Raw genomic sequence first — 25,121 nt, 5'->3', positions numbered from 1 at the left:
TGGGGATAGCACAATTATCTTACCAGAAGTTGTTTATAAAATCACAGTGATGTGAAGTATTTATATCATTTTTCTCCCTTAGCCAAACAAAATGATGAGACTGGACGGTTCTCCAGTATCAAGTCCAAGAAAGCATTCAGCAGAACTAATTGCTATGGAGAAAAGACGGTTACAAAAGCTGGAATATGAATATGCCCTGAAAATTCAAAAATTAAAAGAAGCCCGGGCCCTTAAAGCAAAGGAACAACAAAATATCTCTCCAGTTGTGGAAGAGGAACCCGAATTTTCTTTACCTCAACCCTCACTTCATGATCTGACACAAGATAAATTAACCCTGGACACTGAAGAAAATGATGTTGATGATGAAATTTTGTCTGGTTCAAGCAGAGAGCGAAGAAGATCCTTTTTAGAATCCAATTATTTTACTAAACCTAACCTTAAGCACACTGATACCGCTAACAAAGAATGCATAAACAAACTTAATAAAAATACGGTGGAAAAACCAGAACTTTTTCTAGGGTTAAAAATTGGTGAATTGCAAAAATTATATTCAAAAGCTGACAGCCTAAAACAGCTGATTTTAAAAACCACCACAGGCATTACAGAGAAGGTTTTGCATGGTCAGGTAATTGAATATTTCATATTTTCTCTAAAATCTGGAATTCACCCCAGCCTTACTTGCCTTACAGAATTTTATTGTCTTTTGCAGGAGATTTCTGTAGATGTGGATTTTGTCACAGCACAAAGTAAAACAATGGAAGTGAAGCCATGTCCTTTTAGACCCTACCATAGTCCTCTTCTAGTTTTTAAGTCCTACAGGTATAAAAGAAAGATTCAATAGCTTGAATTTTGGGATTTCTCTGGTTTTTAATATTTTACCTTGAAAATTTGATGATAATGAAAAAGCAGTTGAATCATTGCTCTTGATAACCAGACTTAACCCTTTTAAGGAACATAAAAATTAAGTGTCCTGCTGTTGGGCTCAAACCACACTCTTGGATTTATCAATTCGTATCAAATTCCAGTTTCTGGCTATTGGTAGAAATGTGGAGAATTTTGGATTTCTGTTTGTTAGGGATTTTAGGAAAAATAATTGGAGTCTTAGAGGTTTTTTTAATTTTTGATTTTTAATTTTACTATTATTCAGTGTAAGAAGTGCATTGGCCAGCCTTCAGAGTATTTCTTTAGACGTTTTCAAATGATTAACTTTGTGGGTCCCCCAAAGTTTTTAGACTTTTAAAAGTTGTGAGAATGTTAAAGGGTTGCATGTTTTTATCTGAAAATTGTAAGGCACCTTCCAGGTAGTATAGACTTTTTCCAGATTTTCTTGTCTTAGCTGGTGATGTGTGTAAGAAATACCAGTATTATATACTATTTTATCATGTGGTGAGAAACTACTTTTAGAATACAAGGTTTTTTCTATTTCAACTGTTTTATGTTCTTGGTAAGCGGCTTGTTTCTATCACTTGATATTCTGGGTGTTTTCTCGAATTAATTTTGGCATTAATTTAATTTGATAAAAACCTGATAAATAGTAAGTATGGAAATTTTAACTTGAAAAAGAAAAACTAAAGTTTTCTTAGTTTTCTGAGGAATATTTATTGGGCATAATATACCTACCTGTTCACTCTTTTCACCTTAGATTTAGTCCATACTATCGAACCAAGGAAAAACTTCCTCTGAGCTCAGTGTCATACAGTAATATGATTAAACCGGATCAGTGTTTCTGCCGTTTTGATTTAACAGGAACATGTAATGATGATGATTGTCAATGGTGAGTAGTTTTTGTGAACCTTCTGTAATTTGAAAAACGGTCTTATTTGCTTAACTTTGATATGTACATGATTATCTTTTCTGTGTTTTTTTAATCTTAGGCAGCATATCCAAGACTATACGCTTAGCCGAAAACAATTATTCCAGGACATTCTGTCATATAATCTGTCTTTGATTGGTTGTGCAGAGACAAGTACTAATGAAGAAATTACTGCTGCAGCAGGTTTTTAAAGATTTCTTATTCTCTCTCAAATGAAAATTGAATTTAAGCAACTTAAAAATTATATGTTTAGTTGTTGACATTGTAAAATACTTACTATAATTCAGTGTGTTTACCCATAATGCTTTATCTAGATTTGCTGTATCCAGTATAATTAAGGTAAAAATTTACTTCCTCTGTTATACTAGCCACATTTCAAGTACCCAGTGGCCACATGTGGCAAGTGCATGCCAGCACAGATTTAAGACATTTCCAACATTGCAGAAAGTTCTTTGGACAGAGCTCATTTAAATATTTAGTTCCATTTATTTAAAAGAAAATATTAAGCTATTTGTATAGAAACTTTCCTGTTGATCTTACTTACTGTTTTAAAAAATAGAGGAAGGCTGGAAATTACGATGGCTGTTGTTTCCAATTCTATAATGAAATAAGACTTCATACACTTTGTGTAGAAAGCAGAGATTACTGTCACACATTGTGGGCAAATATTATTAAGCTTTTTCTCAGATTTGGTGCCAAGTAATAAACCTTAAGCTACAAATCTTTTGAAAGTAAAGGAAATAATAATTACTAAATTTGGTGTTATCACAGCCCAGAGTGATTGCCATGTCACTGAATCTATTTTATTGCTCCCAAATTGGGACTTTAACTTAATTATTTAGTTCATTTCAGGAACTATTTTTTTTTAGCCTAAATTGGGTATATGATGTGGTAGGATTTGCTATAGTAGTTAAGATAATACAGGCTTTGCCCTTTCAAATGCCATAGGTGTTATTGACTAGTACCATATACTCGCCTTTAATTCTTAAACTAGTTCACATCATACATTTTAATTATCCTAGTCTCTTAATTGATATTTGTCATGAAGATTGCATTGCATGTATTTCAGAAAAATACATTGAGAAACTTTTTGGAGTAAACAAAGATCGAATGTCAATGGACCAGATGGCTGTTCTCCTTGTTAGCAATATCAATGAAAGTAAAGGTCATAGTAAGTACATATATAAGAGAGAGAGAGAGAGTGTGTGTGTGTGTGTGTGTACTGCATCTCTTTCTGAAAAGGACTTTTTAGTTTCTGTATGACAGATTTTGTTGGTATTATGTTCTTAATATAAAATACATATCATTTCAGACTGGGTGCGGTGGCCCACGCCTGTAATCCCAGCACTTTGGGAGGCCTAGGCGGGCTGATCACTTGAGGTTAGGAGTTTGAGACCAGCCTGGCCATCATGGCGAAACCCCGTCTCTACTAAAAATATAAGAAGTAACCAGGTGATGGTAGCGTGTGCCTGCAGCCTCAACTACTTGGGAGGCTGAGGCAAGAGAATCACTTGAACCCAAGAGGCGGAGGTTGCAGTGAGCAGAGATTGCGCCACTGCACTCCAGCCTGGGTGACAGAGCGAGACTTCTGTGTCAAAAAAAAAAAAAACAAAAAAAAAACAAAACATATCATTTTTAAGATGGAGTAAATGTAGTTCTTTTCAAATATTGAATATCCTTCAAAATGTTAAAAAAAAAAAACTAGTTATATCAATTAACAATCTTCTCCTATCTACTTTAGCTCCTCCATTTACAACCTACAAAGATAAAAGAAAGTGGAAGCCAAAGTTTTGGAGAAAACCTATTTCAGATAATAGCTTCAGTAGTGATGAGGAACAGTCTACAGGACCAATTAAGTATGGTAAGAAGTTATGTAATTTAAGATCCAGAATTATTAAATTGTGGTGTTCCATCTTTATTTAACACTTTGCTAATCCTTTGGTGTATCAGCCTGCCTAGTTAAAAAAATTTTTTTTGTAAAAACGATGCCATTGGGTTTTTAGGCAATACAGTTAATTCACTGTGCAGGATTGCCTCTGAAATTGTAGGATATTTGTGTTCATGGCTTCTCTCCAGTAAATGCAAGCAGTACTGCTTAGTAAATAATTATGACTGCTTCAGATATTTCCAAACATACATTAGTTGTCTGGGAAGGTAGCTTCCATTTGAGAACCACTGCCCAGACTGTGTCCTCCTTAAGGGCAGGTGTTCTATTTTACTTCATCTTTGAATATGTTTTCTGACATGCAGAAGGCTCAAAAAATAAGAATGAACAAATGATGGATGAACTAATGAACAGAATAATGTATGAATGAGTACCTGTATGTTTGGCACATTTTACTTTTTAATTTCAAGTTTGCATTATTTGTGAATTAGCAAGTATCCAAGAGATGAATACTATTATATACTTATTTACACTAATGTAACACTTTTTTTCTAGTTTAGATATAGTAAAGTAATCTTTATAAAGTATGACTTTTAATTACTTAATTATAATTTGCAATTTAACAAACGTGAATTCATTTGATGATAATGAAAAAGCAGTTGAATCATGGTTACTGATAAGTCGACTGAAAAGGTAATGTCACTTAGCCTTAAAATAGTAGAGTCCTAATTACTCCTTTTGTTCTGGTGTAATTTTTAATAGCTCCTCTTTCCACTCAGAAGGGTCCTGGTTTGGGCGATAAATTATGTCATAGCTCTACCTTAAAGCTATGAGCTAATACATATCATTAGAATCTTTAGGTTTTTAAGTTATTTTAAAGATGAGAACAATTGTTTTCTTTTTCTTGCATCTGTGGACTAAAGAAAATATGAAGCTAATAATACTTTTTTTTAAAAATAGCTTTCCAGCCAGAGAACCAAATAAATGTTCCAGCTCTGGATACAGTTGTCACTCCAGATGATGTCAGATACTTTACAAATGAGACTGATGACATCGCTAATTTAGAAGCAAGTGTGCTTGAAAATCCTTCTCATGTACAACTTTGGCTCAAGCTTGCGTACAAGTACTTGAATCAAAATGAGGGGTAGGTCAGCTTCAAATCTTTGTGTAAACAGTTGCACATTTATATTTTTATGTTTGAGGGTTTTTTTACCTATGGTAATCAGTCAGGTTTCTTTCCTAGTATCAATGGAGTCTTTGTTTTTTGACAAAGCCAAAAGCATTTTATTGTTTAAAAGCTATTAGACAAGTTTAAGATTAGATCTTGAGTTTGTGTGCATGGCTCAGTGTATGGGTAATAAATTATACTAAAGTTTTTTACTCCAGTAGGCTCTTATTTCAAAGTAGGATTAGTTAAAACAGTAAATTCTGATTGGTGGAATGATTGATTATTATTTTTTTAAAAAATCATAGTAGTCATAGTTTTTTAATAAAATTATGATAAAATAATGGTGGAACGGGTTAAATTTTGTTAATTTGTAATGGATATTTAAAGCTTATCTGAGAACCTCCAAATTATGGTGAATTTTCTTTTTGTCTCTGTCATATTAAATTATATGTATTTAAATAAGGTAAATAGTAATAACTTATACAACCAATAGTTTGTATTACAAATGGCATCTTCTAACTTCTTGGTAGTATAAATAAGCCAAGAATAGTCTTTTCATAATTATAACTTTATAGTTACAATAATTCAAGGGTTTTTGGTTTTTTTTTTTTTTACACATTTCTTTGAAATATTTGACTATCTTAAAAGCTTTTAAATAAGGCAGTGCTGCAGAGTGCTAATACACCCACACATGCCTGGATGTGTTGCTTATTTAACTTTCCTGTGTGTCATTTCCATGTTAATGGGATAAATACAGTGTTTTCTTTTCTGACTCATTTACTGAGTGAAGGCCAAAAGAACTGTACATTATTTTATGAATAGGATCATGAGAAAGAATTATCTTCTCCAAGAGATAGCAAGCCCTTGACCGTTGAAAAGAACTATTATACTGAAAGCTTTGATATTTTGTACTTGCAGTAGCTGGCCTTGAGAGAGAGTCGTTTAACTTTTCCCATTCTTGAACAGTGTAAATCATAAAAGGTGTTGCTGAATATAGACATAAAGCACATTTGAAGTTGATAATCTTAGTGGTTTTATAACACTGTGCTTTTGTCTGTGGTAAATGCTTACTGAACGTTCACTTAAAACATTGTTGAGTCTGTGGAAAATCAAACTTTCAGGCACGTGATTTAAAATCTTAATCTAGTACCCCTTTTCATAAGTGATCCTGGCTTCTTGGTAAATTCTAATAAAAATGGAATTTTAAAATTGATTCATTGTATTAGCCCTGTTTAAATTTTCAAGCAGGTTCTAAAAAGCAGTCCCGCCTTTTCTTTTATATATACAGGGAGTGCTCAGAATCCTTGGATTCTGCTTTAAACGTTCTGGCGCGAGCATTGGAAAATAACAAAGACAATCCAGAAATTTGGTGCCATTACCTCAGATTGTTCTCAAAAAGAGGAACCAAGGACGAGGTGCAGGAAATGTGTGAAACAGCTGTTGAATATGCTCCAGATTATCAGAGCTTTTGGACTGTGAGTAGAAAAGATAACGTACATGTGCGTGTGTGTGTGTGCGCGCGCGTGTGTGTGTAATCTTTTGGATCATCTTAAATATTGATATGTAGCTTAATAGAGCATATGCCTTATCTGAATATGGATATAATAACCTTACTTTCAGTTTCTAGTAACCACAAAGCCACTTCTGGATCAGAATTTAGACTAAGCAGAAGAAAATATTTAGTGAAGCAGTGATTTTTTGTTGTTGTTAACTTTATTAGTAAAGAAAAAATGTAAAATTATTAAAAATTTCACACTTGCCTATATTTACACAGTTTTAGTTTGGGCAAAGTTAAGTGTAGCTTTTGCAAAACACCTGAAAAAATTATTTCTTTTAAATTTATCTTAAATTGCCTCTATAAAATTATAATGACTGCCAGGAAACATTTTTGTCTTTTTATTATTTGTTTCCATGCTTATAGAAATAATCCCAGTCTGTAATTCACACTAATATCTAAAGTTGCCAAGCTAAAAACATTTGATTGAGAAAAAGTGGCCTCCTCTTCTTTCTCCAAGAGAATGAGATGGTTTTTTTGGCTGTCAATTTTTGAGACAGGGTCTTACTATGTCACCCAGGCTGAGTGCAGTAGTGCAGTCATGACTTACTGCAGCCTCTACCTTCTGGACCCAAGCGATTCTCCTACCTCAGCCTCCTGAGTAGCTGGGGCCACACGTGTGTGCTACCATGCCTGGATAGTTTTTAGATTTTTTTGTAGAGATGGGTTCTTGCTCTGTTGCCCAGACTGGTCTTGAACTCTTGGGCTCATGCAATCCTCCTGCCTGGGCCTCCCGAAGTGCTGGGACTAAAGATGTGAGCCACCATGCCCAGCCAAGAATGGGATGTTTTTTACCCAGACTTAAAATTATAATTGATCCACTTGAGAAATAAAATAAATATTCACCTGAACTTTTATCACCTGAACTTGGGAGCCATTAGTTTCAGATAAATTTTTAAATAAATCTGTTGCTGTCAGATCTGTCATTTACTTACCAACTGAAGTTGTGAACCTGATAGATTTAGATAACATGATACTCCTTAATAAACTTCCTCCTCTATTTCTTACTCTTTGAACGTAGGTACTGAACAGATTTGGATAGTAAAGGATGCTTGATTTTATTTTTTTTCTTTTTTGAAACCTAGAGCATTGTACCAAAGTGAATGTTGTTGATCACTACAAGATTTTATAAGGTGTGGAATATTCAAAAGTTGTAATATTTTTCTTTGAAGTTGTTTGGTCTTTAATGTGTTTTGTCATGCATTTCCTTTCTTTTTTAAAAAATCTTTTTTGAAACGGAGTCTCGCTGTGCCACCCAGGCTGGAGTGCAATGGTGCGATGTTGGCTCACTGCAACCTCTGCCTCCCAGGTTGAAGTGGTCCTCCTGCCTCAGCCTCCAAAGTAACTGGGACTACAGGCATGCACCACCAAGCCTGGCTAAGTTTTATATTTTTAGTACAGGTGGGGTTTCACTATATTGGCCAGGCTGGTCTCAAACTCACGTGATCCACCCACCTGGGCCGCCCTAAGTGCTGGGATTATAGGTGTGAGCCACTGTGCCCAGCACATTTCTAATATAAGTCTATTCTCAAAACTTTTATATAGTCACACACCTAAGCAACACAAATTGTATGTGATAATAAATGTGAACTTTGGATATTCATCCTGATCTTGCTGCGATTTACCTTTTAAATCAGGGAAAAGAGAAATGAAATTGCTTCAGTGATGACTATAAGAGTATATCTGTATTGTTTTAGTTTTCATCTGATTCCACTTTTCGATATGTGATAGAAGAGGAATCTAGGTTGTAGTACTAGAAGATGGATTTATACATTTTTACAATTATCCTTTTTGCAGAAGTTGAAGATTTACTATGAGATGGTTTTTTAATGAAATGTGAAAAGTCTGTAGTTTTGGTTTATTCCCGTAAGGCAAGATTAATAATATAAAGGCCCTTTGGGCAGTTTTTACACCTAGAAAGCACCTTTGAAGAGAAGGATTACGTATGTGAGAGAATGTTGGAGTTTCTGATGGGAGCAGCCAAGCGGGAAACATCCAGTATTTTGTCCTTTCAGCTTTTGGAGGCTCTTTTGTTTAGAGTTCAACTGCACATATTTACTGGAAGATGCCAAAGTGCACTGGCAATTTTACAGGTAAGCACTTGTTACAGGATTTAATTGCATTTTGTAGAAAAAGTTTAAAAGGTCTACACTGTTATCCATAGCATTATTTAATGGTTGAAAGCACAAGATTTGGATTTGAATCCTTGTTCTTCCACTTACTGCTAAGTCGTGTGACATTGGGTAAGTCTATGACTTTATTTCCTCATTTGCCTGATGGGTGTAGTATCTTTTTTTATAAGATACTAATAAGTCGAGTTTTTATAAGATACTAATAGTAGAGTTTTATAATAAGTAGAGTTTTTATAAGGTTTCAATGAAAGTATTTTATGTTAAGAATCCACAGATAAACTTCAAGATTCAAGCCATAAGGGAAAAAAATCAGTCTGATGAAAATAATCTATATGAGTGTGGTTTAAAAAATTTTTTTTCTTTTTACTGTTTTGTCTTTGTCTTACTAGATTTTAAGTATCAGGACACTTAAGATGTACCAACAAATGTGACCTTTTTATTATTTCATAAACTTTAGCATGGTAAAAATTATGTTTATCTGGTATTGACATCTCTAAATAATTTTTTTATCAAAAAATTTAAAATTTTTCCTAGAATGCATTGAAATCTGCTAATGATGGAATAGTTGCTGAATACCTTAAAACAAGTGATCGATGTTTGGCATGGTTGGCCTACATACATCTTATTGAATTCAACATTCTCCCTTCAAAATTTTATGATCCATCTAATGATAATCCTTCAAGAATTGTTAACACAGAATCATTTGTAATGCCATGGCAAGCAGTTCAAGATGTAAAGACTAATCCTGACATGTTGTTAGCAGTTTTTGAAGGTAAGTATAAAGTTTATAAATTGTAATATCAACTGTTATAACATCAGTGTTTAGAACATTAACTACCCATTATTGTGATTCTCCATAATTAAGTGGAACAAATTTATATCTCTATATTGCAAGTTTTAGTTTCACAATTTATAAGGCAAATTAAGTATTGAATCAGAGAAGATGGTCACTGGCATCTTTGAAAACCAGTAACTTCATGATATTACATTATCTTTCTGATTGTGGCAAAGGGTATCTGTTAAATGTGTAGAGAAAATAAATTATGTAAGTTTGATGAACTGATTAAATCAGAGAACTAGGTACCCCTTTTTTTTTTTTTTAGCAGTCCATTAAGGTGGAAGTTTAAAGATTTGTATCTTGTCAGCCAATTAATATTTTCTCCATCAGTCAGTGAAGTTGGTTGCTTCTCTATATTAAATGATAGGCCTGTTGTGGAACACATTACAAGATGTAAAGCCTGTTCCTAAAAGAAGTATATAGCCTAGTCAGAAGATAAAATCTATACATTTGTCATAATTATTAAACATATAAGGCCATATAACTGTGTGTTAGTATATAGTCTAAACTGTATGCTACATAAAAGAGACTAGGGCCGGGCACAGTGGCTCATGCCTGTAATCCCAGCCAAGGAGGCATGGGCAGATCACGTGAGGTCAGGAGTTCGAGACCAGCCTGGCCAACGTGGTGAATCCCCATCTCTACTAAAAATACAAAATTTAACCGGGCGTGGTGATGCACGCCTGTATTCCCAGCTACTCAGGAGGCTGAAGCACAAGAATTGCTTGAACCAGGAGGCGAAGGTTGCAGTGAGCTGAGATCACGCCATTGTACTCCATCCTGGACAACAGAGTGAGACTCAGTCTCAAAAAAAACAAGAGACTAGGATCTGTGATTTATAGAATTATTTGATACTGGCCATGAACCCAAAGGGAAGAGATTGTTATAGATTGGCATGATAAAGGAAGTCTTCATAGAAGAATGGGGACCTGGAGCTAGATGTTGAAGCATGGCTATCAATATGACAAAGTGGGTCTCCTCAGAGATGGGAGTAGACCCTTGTCTTATTTATCGTTTTACTCCTAAGGTCCTGTAAGGATGTATGGCAAAATATTAAGTGCTTATTAAATGCTTGTTAAATACCCAGTGAAGGAAGGAAAGCAAAGAAAGGACATTACTGTTAGGGGAGTTAAACAAAAAGCAACAGGTAGATGGGAATTTATGCAGTGGATTTGAAGTGTGATTGGGAAAAGGGATAGGTCTTACCAAACTGAGAATTCTGTGCTGGACAATCGTAGTGATTAAGCCTGATAAGTAGAATGATACTTGATTTTCAAGAACCTTGAAAATGTGGTAGACTTGATGGCACTAGAGGTTCTTTAAGAAAGAGAATGTGCTGGAAGAGAAATTACACCAATGATAGGAAAACCAACCAGAAGCTGATGGCAGTAACTGAAGTGCAAGAAAAGTATCCTGGGAAGGAGGGTATTAGAGACGTTTTAAGTTATCACATAGAAATACATGGGGGGGAGGAGGCAGGGGGAGGCAGGGGCGGGTTGCAGATTAAATGTCGGGAAAGAGGAGAAGGAGTAATCAAAGATTTCAGAGTTTTGAGACTGGGAAAAGGAAAGTGTCATTAATAGAAAACTGGTAAGTTGGGAAGACTGATTTTGATGGTAGGAGTAATATTTGTGATTGTAATTGGTCATTCAAGTGGAAATGATTGTTGGCGGTAGGAAATAAGGAAGTGGACCTTGGCCATGCGTGGTGCCTCACATCTGTAATCCCAGCACTTGATAATCTGCTGACGCAAGTGGATCACCTGAGGTCAGGAGTTTGAGACCAGCCTGGCCAACATGGTGAAACCCCATCCCTACTAAAAATACAAAAATTAGTCGGGCATGGTGGTGTGTGTGCCTGTAATCCCAACTACTCAGGAGGCTGAGGCAGGATAATTGCCTGAACCCAGGAGGCAGAGGTTGCAGTGAGCTGAGATCGTGCCACTGCACTCCAGCCTGGGCAACAGAGCAAGACTCCGTTTCAAAAAAAAAGGAAGTGGACCTTACTTGGACAATTATCAATACATAAGTGGATTTGAGTGTTATTCACATAGAAGTTACTGTGTTATAGAATGCTTTACAGTTTTTATAATGTGCTTTTGAAGTAAATTATGCAGTAGTTGAGGCTATGGGATATTTTCTCTGAGGAAAATGAGATTTAAGAGCATAACAGTAAGGAGTAAAAGGGACAGTGGAGTCATTAAAATGGGAATAAGAGGAAATGTAAACAATCTCTTGGAAGCAGAAGCAAGAAGAAATTAAGAAGAAGAGGAAGAACACTGTCAAATGTTAAATAAAATGAAGGTAGAGGTGAGCTTTTATGTTTGGTTAGATAAGAGTCCTTATAAGTGAACCTCAAGAGTGTAGTTTCAAAATGATTGCATTCACTTTTAAACTCCACGGATCTGGGAAGTTGTGGTACCATTGGGTAAGGAGGAAATGGTCACAGCTGTGCAAAGTAAAACATTGTACCATTTAGTAAGTAGCAACAAGATCAAGAAAGAACCCTTTACAAGGGGAAAAGTGTGTTTTGATGGAGTAAGGAAAGGATCTAGTTTGGAGAGACATTCAAATGGCTGTGGGGCAGCAGGGCAAGACTTCCTTTGCAGTTGTCAGGGAAAGATGAAAAGATAATTTATTCTATAATTTTTTTTTTGAGATGGGTTTTAAAGAATTTAGGATAACAGAGATACTTGTTTAAATGAAAACACTGATAGATGCAAAAGCTCATATGGGATGACTTTATTCTTACCAGGAAAGTTGAGGAAAAGTTGAAGGAATTGAATTTTAGGATTTTGGAGATTGCTTGAATAACTTCCTTTGAGTAAAAGCCAGAAGCTCAGTAAAGGTGAATAAGATGATGGATGGGTAATCAAAGGGAGGGGTCATCTTTTCCCATTGGTCTCTAGGAGTTGAAGTAACACAGTCAAATATTTCATTTTTATGATTGACATGATTCATGTTGTGATGTTTTTGGGTAGATGCGGTGAAAGCTTGCACAGATGAGAGCCTTACTGTTGAGGAAAGAATAGAGGCCTGCCTTCCACTTTACACAAACATGATTGCTCTGCACCAACTCCTGGAGAGGTACAACTTAATTGCCAAGCAGCTCACCTTGTATTAAAAAGTGATCTTTTCATGTCTTTAACCTTTTTGTTTTTGTTTTTGTTAAGGTATGAGGCTGCAATGGAGCTTTGTAAATCTTTACTGGAATCATGTCCCATTAACTGCCAGTTGCTGGAAGCCCTCGTTGCATTATATTTGAAAACAAATCAGCATGACAAAGCCAGAGCATTGTGGCTTACTGCATTTGAAAAAAATCCTCAGAATGCAGAGGTTTTTTATCATATGTGCAAATTCTTCATCTTACAGGTAAAAAATAATGTATAATTCTTAAATATGATGCTTTTATATTTCAAATTTCCCTGTCAGCACCAGGAAGTGTTTCCTGGTCCTTTTACCCTTTGCAAGCTGTGTTAGGTGTTCCTTCTCTCTCTGCCATAGTTCTACCTTAACACTTATTACAGTGCTTTGTAATTTTATTCCTAGCTACTTTAATATATGCTATACTAAACTTCTTGAAGGCAAGGAACATGTTTACTCATATTTGCAGCCCAACGCCTACCACAGTGCTAGATGGCTAGTACGTAATTGATGGATGAAATGTGAGCCTATGGTAGTGTTAGAGGTTAAGCTGTTTAATCGTTAGTGGAACTTAATTCAGAGAGTAAAATATAATAACAGTTTTCTGAGTATGTCTCAAACTCATCCCCTCCGCCCCTTACCCACCCAAGAAACTTAATCTAATGAGTACTTTTTTAAGGCTTTTTTTCCCCCTTGTGACATTTTAATTAAACATTGTAAGCCTGATATATATCCCCCTCCCTCTTTTTAAAATAGAATCGAGGCGATAATCTTCTTCCATTTTTGCGGAAATTTATTGCATCCTTCTTTAAACCGGGGTTTGAGAAGTATAATAACTTGGATCTGTTTCGGTAAGTTGTAGAATTCTTAGTTTGTAGAGGAATGAGAGGTAGCACAGTTCAGTAGAAAGATTACAGTTTTTTTCTTATATGATTACATTTTAGACTGACTTTTTAGTACTTGAATACCCACTTAACAGAATACTCGAAACAGAATAAATAGAACAATAAAAATGGAGGCAAGATGGAAAATTCTTTAACATTCTTTGGATTAAACACACTATACAAAGTAAGGCATATATTATAACCATAGTAACTCATTCTTTTACTTTATTGTTATTGTTGTTAATTTTAGTACTGAATATTATAGCACTTAGTTATCCCAAGGCAATCTCAGTGATTTTTTACAAAATATATTTTCATTTATTTGATTGGTTATCAAAGTGAATATAAATAATATGCCTTTTTCTTTTTTTAATTCTGAAGAGAACTACTCTAGCCCTTGATATGTCATGGAGTAAGAAGTTTCAGAGGATCCTTTTCTCAACCATTAATTTCTTAATAGCTCATATAGAGCTGTACTTACTGTCTTTCCTGAGAGTTCCTATTCCAACAATAAGAGGTCGTGGCAGGTTTTGAATAATGATTTTTTAGGGGGGAGCCTCTTAAAATTATCTTTCCTTTGTCCTCCCCATCTCTTTATGGGGTTAGCAAACTTTTTTTTCTTAAGAGCCAGAAAGTAAATATTTTAGGTTAGCAGGCCATGTAGCCATGAAGTCTATTACCACTACTCTACTATATTGCTTTATTGAGAAACCAGCCACAGATGAAATGTAAATGAATGGTTATGACTGTGTTCCAGTACAGCTGTTTACAAAAATAGGCATGGTTTGCTGATCCTAAGTTAAAGCAGCATCAAAAGGAAAATATTTTATCACGACATACTCTATTTTGTATTAGGAAGAACTGAGAGAAGAAAGACCTAAGCTGAATATCTCTCAAAAAAATTTATTGTAGAAAATACAGATGAGTGAAAGTAGAATCTTAAAGCCCAAATTTTTTTAAGTAAGTGATCTACCCAACCTAGACCTTGTTTTTGTTGTTGTTTTTAAATTTTATTTTAAGAAATGGAATCTCGCTCTGTCTCCCAGGCTGGAGTGCTGTGGTGCAATCTCACCTCATTGCAACCCTCCGTCTCCCAGGTTCAAGCAATTCTCCTGTCTCAGCCTCCAGAGTAGCTGGGATTACAGGCGCACACCCCCCACACTTGACTAATTTTTTGTATTTTAGTAGAGACAGGTTTCACTGTGTTACCCAGGATGGTCTTGAACTCCTGAGCTCAGGCAATCCGCCTGCCTTAGCCTCCCAAAGTGCCAGAATTACAGTTGTGAGCCACTGTGCCCGGCCCACCCTAGAACTTTTTGTGAACATGGCAGTTTTATTTGAGATTTGGGAACACTATTCCCTTCCAGACTTGAGTCTTTGTATGTGTCCTCTTATGGTAGCAATTTATTGCCATAGCAATTTTAGTGCCCTTCCCAAAGGACCCTTCTTTCTGCTCTGTTACATCTATGTTAATATTTACAACTAATTACAAAGGAAATAATTCTAAATGCAAATTAATAGAAAATAATTAAACTTCTATAAGGAGTTTAGAGATTTTTCAGCTTCTCCATACTCAATTTCTTCCTCGTTTAAATTAGTTTGCTTTAACATCTCAAGCTCAGGCAAAGGACTAATTCAAGGCTGAACCAAGCTCTTTAGAGATTGCTGGTTCTGGTCTTCCCTTGGGCACGGAGATAATGGGTTTAGTTTAAAAGAAAATGCTACCAATTTCTGCCTTGGTAACTAATCAAAGATTTTCACATCTTCTTGATGCCAGCTTAATAAGGCAGAATAAATAAGCATCAATAAAAATTTGAAAATGAGTTGTCTCCAAATATATTCTCATTACTAAGTCATCTTTATTATTTTGTGGAAATAGTCATAATTCACTGAGAATTAAGAGAAAAAGGTATTCTGTTTATAGCTTATTTAGACAATAATGAAACCCTTGTTTACACAAAGATTGTGCATTTCTGTTAATTTAGAAAGTCTTTTTCATCAGCTATTAGGAGAATGACGATAGATGAGATAATTTTTGGCCTTGCCATACTTACTGTATATTGATACAAGTTTTTAAAATTTATAAATTGTCAATGTTTATTAATAGGAGAAATCTGCTCTTAATTGGTTCAAAACACTTTTAAAATTTCATGAGTAGAAATTGTTAAGCAAAATACTTAGCATTGTAATTTTTACCTGGAGTTGAATCAACTCTCTATGTGACATTTAGTATAAAGATGGCAGGCAGAAGGAACTAGATAGGTAATTTTCATGTGTTTCAAGTCAATTTGAAGATTAAGTAGATAGCTAGAAAAATTAATTTGGGGATATCATTTACTTTACTAAAGTTAAACTAGGGATTATAGTCTTAAGTAGATTAGATTTGAAGTTATCTCTTCTGACCATCTCAGTTTTCAGTGAGGATGTTAAGGGATTAACTCATGGTAATGTAGCTTGTCTTGGCAAAGTCAGGATTATAACCTGACTTCTAGATGTTCTGTTTCTTCTCTTTCTTATGTTTGCCCCTGATGCAGCCTGTCTAATTGATTAAGACTTGTCCCCTTGCAATTATTTAAAAATTTAAGACAAATAGTTATACTAGATTGTCATTTTTGTGATCAATGTATTTCCTTTAAAAACGTTGTTCTTAAGGATGGTGGTATCTTACACACAGATTAAAATACACTGGAGGGAAAGTGGACTTAGTCCAGTAGAATTCTTTACTGATTGACTTTTTAGAGTTACTGGGATTGACTTACAATCCTAATAAGTATTGTGGTTTTTCAAGAAGGGGCTATAATTTGTAATATTTCCCAAACTTATTTGATCATAGATCTCTTTTGACAGGTACCTTATAGGCTAATGTGTTATAGAATACACTTTGATATCATGTCTAAAATTAAACTTAAATGGGTTGTATGTGTGTATGGCTGTATGTGAGAGAGATTACTTTCAGACATAAGTAATCTTTTTTTTTTTTAAGAAAGGGTCTCACTCTTTAACATGGGCTGGAGCACAGTGTTGTGATCTCAGCTCACTGCAATCTCTGCCTCCTGAGTTCAAGCTATTCTCCCACCTCAGTCCGGGAGTAGCTGGGACTACAGGCATGCACCACCACGCCTGGCTAATTTTTGTATTTTTTGTAGAGATCTTGGAGTTTCACCCAAGTTGTTAGCCAGGCTGATCTTGAACTCCTGACCTTAAGTGATCCACCTACCTTGGCCTCCCTAAGTGCTGGGATTATGGGTGTGAGCCACAGCCCCAGGCCTTGTAAATCTTTTTTTAACAAGAAAGTACAGATTTCATTGGAAAATTTCAGATACTTGGTAGACTCATTTGTTCTTTTTAAACTAGGTTTAATTAGAGGATTATGGGGTTTCGTTTAATCTTGGGGATAGAATAAAAAATTCATTTTAGGAGGAGAGTTTTTCATATAGGTATAAAATAATAAAATTGTGGCCAGGCACAGTGGCTCATGCCTATAATCCCAGCACTTTGGGAGGTTGAGGCATGTGAATTACTTGAAGCCTGGAGTTCAAGACCAGCCTGGCCAACATGGCGAAACACTGTCTCTATTACAAATACAAAAATTAGCTGGGCATGGTGCTGCATGCCTGTAGTCCCAGCTACTCGGGAAGCTAAGACATGAGAATCACCTGAACTTGGGAAGTGGAGGCTGCAATGAGCCGAGATTGTGCCACTGCACTCCAGCCTGGGCGACAGAGCGAGACTCGTCTCAAAAACAAACACACACAAAAAACATTGTGAGTAACGTGTAATCCTAGAGATGTGACCAAACAGGTATGGTATGCATATGAAAAGAAAGTCTCGTTGCTTTCTAAAAAATATTTAAATGAAATTTAAGTGAAACTAACGATTTTAAAAAATATGTGTGTAATTCATGTGTGTATAGGTGTAATTTAAAACAATACTTGGTTTTTTTTCAGGTATCTTTTAAATATTCCAGGACCAATTGACATTCCATCTCGTTTATGTAAAGGGAATTTTGAGGATGATATGTTTAACCACCAAGTTCCTTATTTGTGGCTGATTTACTGGTGAGACATCCACTGTGGAGAGATATTGCATACTAGGCCTGCATTTGCTGTTTATTATTGAATTACACTGTGTTTGTTATAATTAACTTGATGTTAAAGTCATTGAAGCACAATTGAAGAGATGCTAAGGTTTACTATATACTAGAGAAGAAAGATCAAAAGAAGGATTCTATTGTAATAACATCTGTAATGTTTAAAATCCTTTGTCATTCCTTCACCTGATAGAATTGAATGATAGACATGTTTTCCTTCATTTTTTAAACAGCCTTTGTCATCCTCTTCAATCAAGTATTAAAGAGACAGTGGAGGCATATGAGGCAGCATTAGGGGTGGCCATGAGGTGTGATATAGTACAGAAGATATGGATGGAGTAAGTTTAATTTTTCTTGATAAGAATGGGATTTGGGGATAAAGGGGTATGGTTGGGAAAGGTATGACCAGCTTTCTTGGTGAGAGAACTACTGGCTTAGTTGTTCTAAATTACAATATTTTTCTTTTGGCAGTTATCTTGTCTTTGCGAATAATAGAGCTGCTGGATCCAGAAACAAAGTTCAAGAATTCAAATTTTTTACTGATTTAGTGAATAGATGTTTGGTTACAGTCCCTGCCCGATACCCCATTCCTTTTAGCAGTGCTGATTACTGGTCCAACTATGAATTTCATAATAGGGTAAGAACTCAAAACTTTTTTCTTTAGATGTTTGTATAAAACAAAGACTTTAAAAATGATAGCAAAACTCCTGTTTTATATCAAGAGAGCTTTTTCTAGGACTACTTTCTTAACATTCACTATTATTCTTGACCATGTTTCTTATCTATTTAGAGTCTATCAATAGAACCCTTTGAGGCTCAATTAAAATGTGCATTAATTATTATGTTATAGTTATGAAAATTTAACATTGGAAGCAAAATAGGGATATTAAGGTGTAATTAATATTAATGAAAATGAAACATATTATGAAAAAACATCAAATCAAAGATTCTATTGTAATACCTGTAATGTTTTGCTTGAGTAGTTGAAAATTCTACTGAATGAAAAATTTAGTAACTTCAAAATAAGTAAGAATGGGCTTATACGTTGTAGCTGCTCTTTTTGTAAATATTTTGTCAAGCAAATATAGCTATACATAAGGCATAAGAAAGTTTAAGATTAGGTGCTGCTTATAATTCTAAAAGTAGAATCTAAAGATACAGTTTTGTGATTACCTTTTTAAAAAATTTTTTTTCAGGCACTACTTTTATTCAGCGCATTATAGGCTAAAAAGCTCCTTGCTAAAGCTTATTGTAGACTAAAACATATATATGTTTTATTTATTTATTTTTGGTGGGGTGGTTTTGTTGCTAATCAGGATAACCAATTATTATGCTTGTACTTCTATGCCATTCTTTATCCCAGGATCTCAAACCACTTTATGGACATTAAGTCATTTACACACGGGCATTCCATGAGCAAGATGTGGCAGGTATTATTAGCCCTATGACTTGCCGAGCTATACAGCAAGTAAAGGTAGACTCAGGAATGAAAACCCGGACTCCTGGCTTCTTGTCAGTGTTCTGCCCATGGTTCTCATCACTAGACCATATTTCCTAATTCGTATTTGGAAAGTCACTAATAAAATTAATGGTAGGAACTGTAACTCACAACATCATACATTACTATAATTTATACATTCATATCTTAAAGACCATTTTGGTTTTCGTGTTAAAACACATAGGTAATTGGATTTCACATTTTGGTTGCATTCATTTTTCGCCCCCCTCAACCTTTACAGGTTATTTTCTTTTATTTGAGCTGTGTTCCAAAGACCCAGCATTCCAAAACCTTGGAACGGTTTTGTTCAATTATGCCAGCTAATTCTGGACTTGCATTGAGGTAAGAAAAAGTAACATTCTTTTGGTTCTCTGCCTAATGGAATAGGCTCTTCATATAAAATTATTCTTGAAAACTTGATAAAAATAGTCTGTTGTTCCATTATGTCCTCATGAATATATACTACTTAATTTCAGAGTTGTTAAGCCAATATTTAGCTATTCGTTCAAAAGTCAGTGTAAAAATTCTGGTCGCTTCAGAAAACTTCAAGTTACAAGGGGGCAAATAATTCCATTCAAGTAAAGTTCATCTGTGTTCCCTAAACACACACCATCTGTCCTTAGCATGTGCATTATAAGCGGTAAGCTTGTTTTCCATGGCAAGGAAATATTATTTAAGAGGCTTTCATATTTTCACCTAGGTCAGTTGCTCTCAAATATTGGCAAACATTAGAATCTCCTGGGATGCTCATTTAAAATGTAGATTCCTGACCTTGAGCCCTCACACCACATTTTTGAAGCACTGATTAGGGATTTCATATATTCAATCAGAACGAGATTTCTCAGCCTTTCTTTGTACTTTCTCTGCTCTGATACAGCAAACCCACTTTCATCCACAAGAATTATGCTTTTTAATTCAAAAGGGTACCCTGCACGCTAATGCATTGGCCTCCACTTGTACAGTCATTCCCACTGCATCAGTTGTATCTTATCGTTTTATGGATCATAAGATACCTAAAATATTTATAAAATGTTCCCTTATGTTTTAAAGGATTTACATTTCATTTAGCATGTATTTGGGCAAAATCATATAAAAGTTTAAAAACTACAGTTGAGACAAACATAATGGTAGTATTTTACAATTTTCTTAGCAAGCCTGCCAATCTGTAGAAGCTCATTACAGAAATGTTAATTATGAAACACCTTTGATAAAATGTGAAATAGAAAATGTGGTCATATTTTGACATAGTTTTCTATTGTGATAGGCATTTTAGAATGTAGGTAGTTTACTTGTTTATTTTGTTGGTAAATCCCTACCTCTGTGTTTTGACACTTATTTCCTCTGGTCGTCCCTGTTCTTTTTTTCCAGGAGAATAGAGAACTTTAATGGTTACTATACATGCATTTTAGTTCAAGAAATATTCAAGATTGATCATACTCTAAGAAAGAAAAATACCAGGAAATTGCATTAGTATCAAGCCATTAGTTTAAAAAAAAAATTGGGATGGGAAATAGGGACTCTTATTTGGAGGGAATGCTTTTATGTCCTATAGAAATACATGCACCTTAGTGTAGTTTGGTAAGATGAGCATAGATCTTGACTTGACCTCTTCATAGTTTGCACATTCCTGTCCCAGGGTAATTTTTGTAAGAGACATTCTGAAATATTTGCTGGGTAGCCTTTATGGAATTTAACTAATCAAGATTTATACTTAATCATTGTGCTCATAGAGCACATTTGGGGTTCCCTACACTGCAATGCTTTGTTCATTTTCCTGAATGTACTTTACAGGTTACTTCAACATGAATGGGAAGAAAGCAATGTTCAGATTCTGAAACTTCAAGCCAAGATGTTTACATATAATATCCCAACATGCCTGGCCACCTGGAAAATGTAATGCAACAATCATGTACATGTTTTTATAGCTATTGCTTTTATTTATAAGGTTTGCTCCAGGCAGGTAAAATCTGAAATGACATCTATATATATATATGTATTTTTTTTTTCTTTTTTTCGTGGACAGATTGCTATTCTTAATTTAGATTTGTTTTTAGCATTTACTGAGGTTTAATGAGAGTGAGTACTCATTAAGAATTGCCTCTAAAAGCAAAAAGCATAGACTTTTAATTTTCTTTGAAGGAGAACATTTAAGTAACAGTACTGTTATCAAACAAATCTGCTACAGTCATTTTAAGACCGCCTCTTTTGAAATGTGGTGTGTCTACCCTGTTATAGTCTGATTTCTTCTTTCTTTTAAAGGTGTTAGTGCTAGGTATTTTTGACTAGTAATTATGAGGTGTTTTGTTTTTGTTTTTGTTTTTTTTTCCTCCCGTGAACGTTATTTATGTTCAAAACACTGGTCTGCTTTTTTCTTGTAAAGTTGATAAAAATTGTTGAATTTTTCTTTTCACTATAGGTTTTCCTCCTTGGAAGTTTAGCCTGTTAACTTTCAGGAAGTTTTGTACTCAGATTCCCACAGTCAGTATTCTGCCAGTGGTGGTGTTTCATTTTGTTCAAAGATATATAAATTTTTCTTTTCCTTTTTCTGTATTCCTTTTTTTTTTTTTTTTTTTTTCCTTAGAGCCATTGCTGCTGAGATTGTTCTAAAGGGACAAAGAGAGGTAAGCCATGGTTGAATATCAGATGGGTCACTTTTAAAAAGTTTTTCTGTCCCTTTTGTTGACTTCTCAATTTAAAAGAATTAAAGCACAGAAGTTAACATTTCATGCACACTAGGAACCAGGTGGGGAAACAAAAGTAGTTAACATTTTAAGAGCACCAAATATTTGGAAACTCCAAAACTCAGCATAACCATTTTGTCTCAGATGTTACTGTGAATTACCATTCTTTAAACAGATAGAATTATGAAGGTGTTTTTCATTATGTTTTCTGATGGAATTGTGTGTATATCTATCTTACAGGTCCACCGTTTATATCAGAGAGCCTTACAGAAGTTACCTCTTTGTGCATCACTGTGGAAAGATGTAATGCTTTTTATCTTTTATTTTATCTTGATGTTTTCCTGTAAATTTTCTGCATGTGCCATATCCATTGATGTGGTAATGCTCAAACTCTAGCTAAGTCTTACTTCTATGCTTCCCTGTCTTTTACAGCAACTCTTGTTTGAAGCATCAGAAGGAGGTAAAACTGATAACCTGAGAAAACTAGTTTCCAAGTGCCAAGAGATTGGAGTCAGCCTAAATGAGCTCTTAAATTTAAACAGTAACAAAACAGAAAGCAAGAATCACTGAACACTGGGTGCAGTCAGTTCTAAGTCCTTATAATAATTGCCAAAATTATTTGAATGATTCTTCAAGATTAGGCTGATCCCTGGCTAAGGTCTGTGTAAGGCAGACAAGCATTATTGATCATATCAAGTTCCCTACAATACCCTGTCCTCAAAACCGGAAGCAATGAACATGATCCTCTTCGGTTGGATAAATGAACTTCCTGTTTGGCCTGCTTCTAGGCCCTGCCAGATTCTCATAACATCATATACGTAAGTATAGTTCCTCAAAGTGACTGACATTTATTTTAATTTTGCCTTGTTTTTGTTTTTTATTTTCTCCCCCATTCCTTTATTTTGTGTTATTCCTGATTCACTTGACACTCTCTGATGCCTGAGAGATTCCTGTTTGGGATTTAATATCCAGGGCTGTGTTTACAGTAAAAAAGCAGGCAGTCCCTTTTAGTTTTTCCTTTTTAAATTTTTTTGAGATTCTTCATTTCAGGATTTAAAACTATAGCAGTCCATCTTAAGGAAAGTGTAACTGCCATGGCCACAAGTCTGCTAGTTGCACTTGAATGCTCTATCAGGGTTGTTTATTGCCCTTTCTACGTTCTGGACTCCTTGCCGAGACTGTTTAACTTGAAGATTAAAGAAACTATTGCAAATGCCAGTGCATCAGAACCTAAGAGTGGTCAAATATTATGTGCAATTTTTTTGTAAAGAAATTTTAATTTATAATAAAGTTTAACAGTTTAAAGAACAGTTAATATTTGAACTGCTTTGTATTGAAATACTACTTTGTAGTATTAAAATTGTTTATATACTTTTTTAATATAAGTTAACTTTCTAAAAACTCTTGCTGTCTTTATTCACTTTTCACACTGGTGGGAAAGGGTCGAAGTCGGAGATAAAGATATTTACCATAACTTATAGCAGTACTTTTTTATCTTGAAACTGCTTTCTCATTAAAAAAAAAAATTTAATGATTTCTTAATTCATGAGAAGATGGATACTGTTGTGAGGACAGTGAACAGAGAGGTTTGCACTACCATTAAATTCCTTGTTCTCAAATTCACAGTGTTTAGAAGGTGCCTCCCAACTGTAGTTTGAATGATTTGCCTAGTGACATGCCATCTTATGTTGAATATTAGTGTGATTGAATGCAAAGGAGACCTTGCTTTTTATTTTGTTTTCAGTTTATATTTGGTTGTTTTAACCTTGGCAAGAAAAATGTTAATGACACACACACACCACCACAAGTCTGGTCTTAACAACTTGCACTTGAACTGTTAGAGGCAGAGCAGCAACCCCATGAAATACCAGGCAAACTTGTACATGTTTACATTTGTATAATGCTCACTAAAAATAGAACCATATTTTACCAGACAGGGCGATTTGGCTAGTAAGTGCTGTTTGATGGGGTCAAGAATGGAATCCATTTGTCTAGTGTCTTTCGTTTAATCAAAAAGAAAGCTGGAGGCTTACTGGTTTTTCCCTAAAACCAAAAAAATGTGGGTGGAAGATAGTAATCCTGGAGGAATAGATACCTATCTACTCACTGTATGCATTTAACTTTATATAACTTTGAAAGCTTTTCCTGCTCTGATTTTTTGAAAACAGTTGTTAGGTGCTTAGTAAAATATTTCCAGTGTGTGCCTCCATAGTGTAACAGTTTTTAATGTTAACTGAAATGTCTCAGTAGTTTTTAGGAGACAGTGCTAAGCTTGAACTTTTGTTGCATTAACAGTTCCATCAGCAGTAACTGTTTTATCTGTCCCTTTTTTTTTTTTTTAATGAGTTCTTTGCATTGGTGTATGTAGAATTCCACTCAGTGCATGCAGTCACAGGGTCCATCCATGGAGGCTGTACACTGACAACTCTAGGGATGGCCATTCACATGTTCTGCACAGTCATGTAGGAATAGGCCCTGTTTCCTCTTTGATCCATTGTCATTGCTATTTAAAGGTATCTTACACAAATGATATTGCCTTAAAGATAAATTCTCGTATCATCTTTTCTTCCTGTCAGTTTATAAACTCACTTTAACCTTCACATTAAAAAAAAAATCACACACACTGCTTAAGGGTGAGGTATATGTTCCTGTCATCCTTCCGTTATCAGTTTTACTTTTTTTTTTTTTAATGAAGTGCTTTCAGTACATGATAATTAAAGTATTAAGCAAATTTGGGTTAAAGTTTTTATGGTTATTGCAGAAACATGAATATAAAAATATTTAACATACTGTGTGACTAAAGTCTTTCTTTTGGACAGAGAAAAGACTAGTCATTGAGAACTGCAGTCCCTTGTATCTGCCACCCCTGCTGGGGGACAAAACATGCTAACAAAAGAGGCCTTTTTAGGCTGTGGGATTTTATCTCTGATAAAGGAAATGGAGTGGTAGATTGTGATGTATTTTTATGTGTTTTTGTTCATTTTAGAGAACAGCCTAATATTTCTATTTGCCTTTTAACGGAAAGTGGACCTTGTAACGTTGTTTTTCACTCGATTATCTAAGGCGGTTTGCTTTCAATTAAAGGGTGTATAAACCTACATCATAAAGTAAGCAAGAATCTCCAGGTGCAACATCTAAGAGCTAAAGGCACTAAGCAGACAAGAAAAAAGTGATTAAGACTGACAACAAATGTAGAGGGACTTTATTGAAGATTGTAGTTCAAATATTTATTTTTCAAGGTTGTTGAAAAGGTAGGAACATGTGGCTAGAATACAAAGCAGGGCCAATATTCTTGGTTAAAGCTGTCATGTGTTCACAGATAAGTCCTAATTTCCTCAAGTCTGCTTTCATGTCTGTATGTTAACATTAATGTGAGGGAAGAATGGGGAAATACAATTTTAGTGACCTTTCAGGTTTCAGGATTATGCCTGCAG

At 34.9% G+C, this 25,121-nt stretch overlaps 1 protein-coding gene across 7 annotated transcripts in view; it reads left to right on the top strand.

Annotated features, from left to right (window-relative positions):
- The window catches only part of ZFC3H1 (zinc finger C3H1-type containing), a 55,899-nt gene extending 32,897 nt beyond the window's left edge, over window positions 1-23,002 (top strand). For 3 of the 7 annotated variants that reach the window (XM_031650622.1, XM_031650626.1, XM_031650627.1), the window contains exons 15-35: window positions 83-625; window positions 710-819; window positions 1,643-1,774; window positions 1,875-1,996; window positions 2,883-2,984; window positions 3,555-3,674; window positions 4,656-4,842; window positions 6,155-6,341; window positions 8,326-8,514; window positions 9,088-9,325; window positions 12,372-12,477; window positions 12,564-12,762; window positions 13,291-13,385; window positions 17,366-17,476; window positions 17,742-17,846; window positions 17,980-18,145; window positions 19,248-19,348; window positions 20,798-20,899; window positions 21,588-21,627; window positions 21,928-21,990; window positions 22,120-23,002. In XM_031650622.1, coding sequence (XP_031506482.1) covers window positions 83-625; window positions 710-819; window positions 1,643-1,774; window positions 1,875-1,996; window positions 2,883-2,984; window positions 3,555-3,674; window positions 4,656-4,842; window positions 6,155-6,341; window positions 8,326-8,514; window positions 9,088-9,325; window positions 12,372-12,477; window positions 12,564-12,762; window positions 13,291-13,385; window positions 17,366-17,476; window positions 17,742-17,846; window positions 17,980-18,145; window positions 19,248-19,348; window positions 20,798-20,899; window positions 21,588-21,627; window positions 21,928-21,990; window positions 22,120-22,257 — 3,156 coding nt within the window. In that variant the 3' untranslated portion in view covers window positions 22,258-23,002. Of the gene's footprint in view, window positions 1-82; window positions 626-709; window positions 820-1,642; window positions 1,775-1,874; window positions 1,997-2,882; window positions 2,985-3,554; window positions 3,675-4,655; window positions 4,843-6,154; window positions 6,342-8,325; window positions 8,515-9,087; window positions 9,326-12,371; window positions 12,478-12,563; window positions 12,763-13,290; window positions 13,386-13,478; window positions 13,595-17,365; window positions 17,477-17,741; window positions 17,847-17,979; window positions 18,146-19,247; window positions 19,349-20,797; window positions 20,900-21,587; window positions 21,628-21,927; window positions 21,991-22,119 lie in introns of those variants that run through there. The other 4 variants (XM_031650623.1, XM_031650624.1, XR_004176121.1 and 1 more) reach the window with 4 other exon arrangements.
- The last annotated feature ends 2,119 nt before the right edge of the window (window positions 23,003-25,121 follow it).

Source organism: Papio anubis, chromosome 9 (genome assembly GCF_008728515.1).
Source record: "Papio anubis isolate 15944 chromosome 9, Panubis1.0, whole genome shotgun sequence".
Lineage (NCBI taxonomy): Eukaryota > Metazoa > Chordata > Mammalia > Primates > Cercopithecidae > Papio > Papio anubis.
This window is presented reverse-complemented; position numbering and strand designations above follow the sequence as displayed.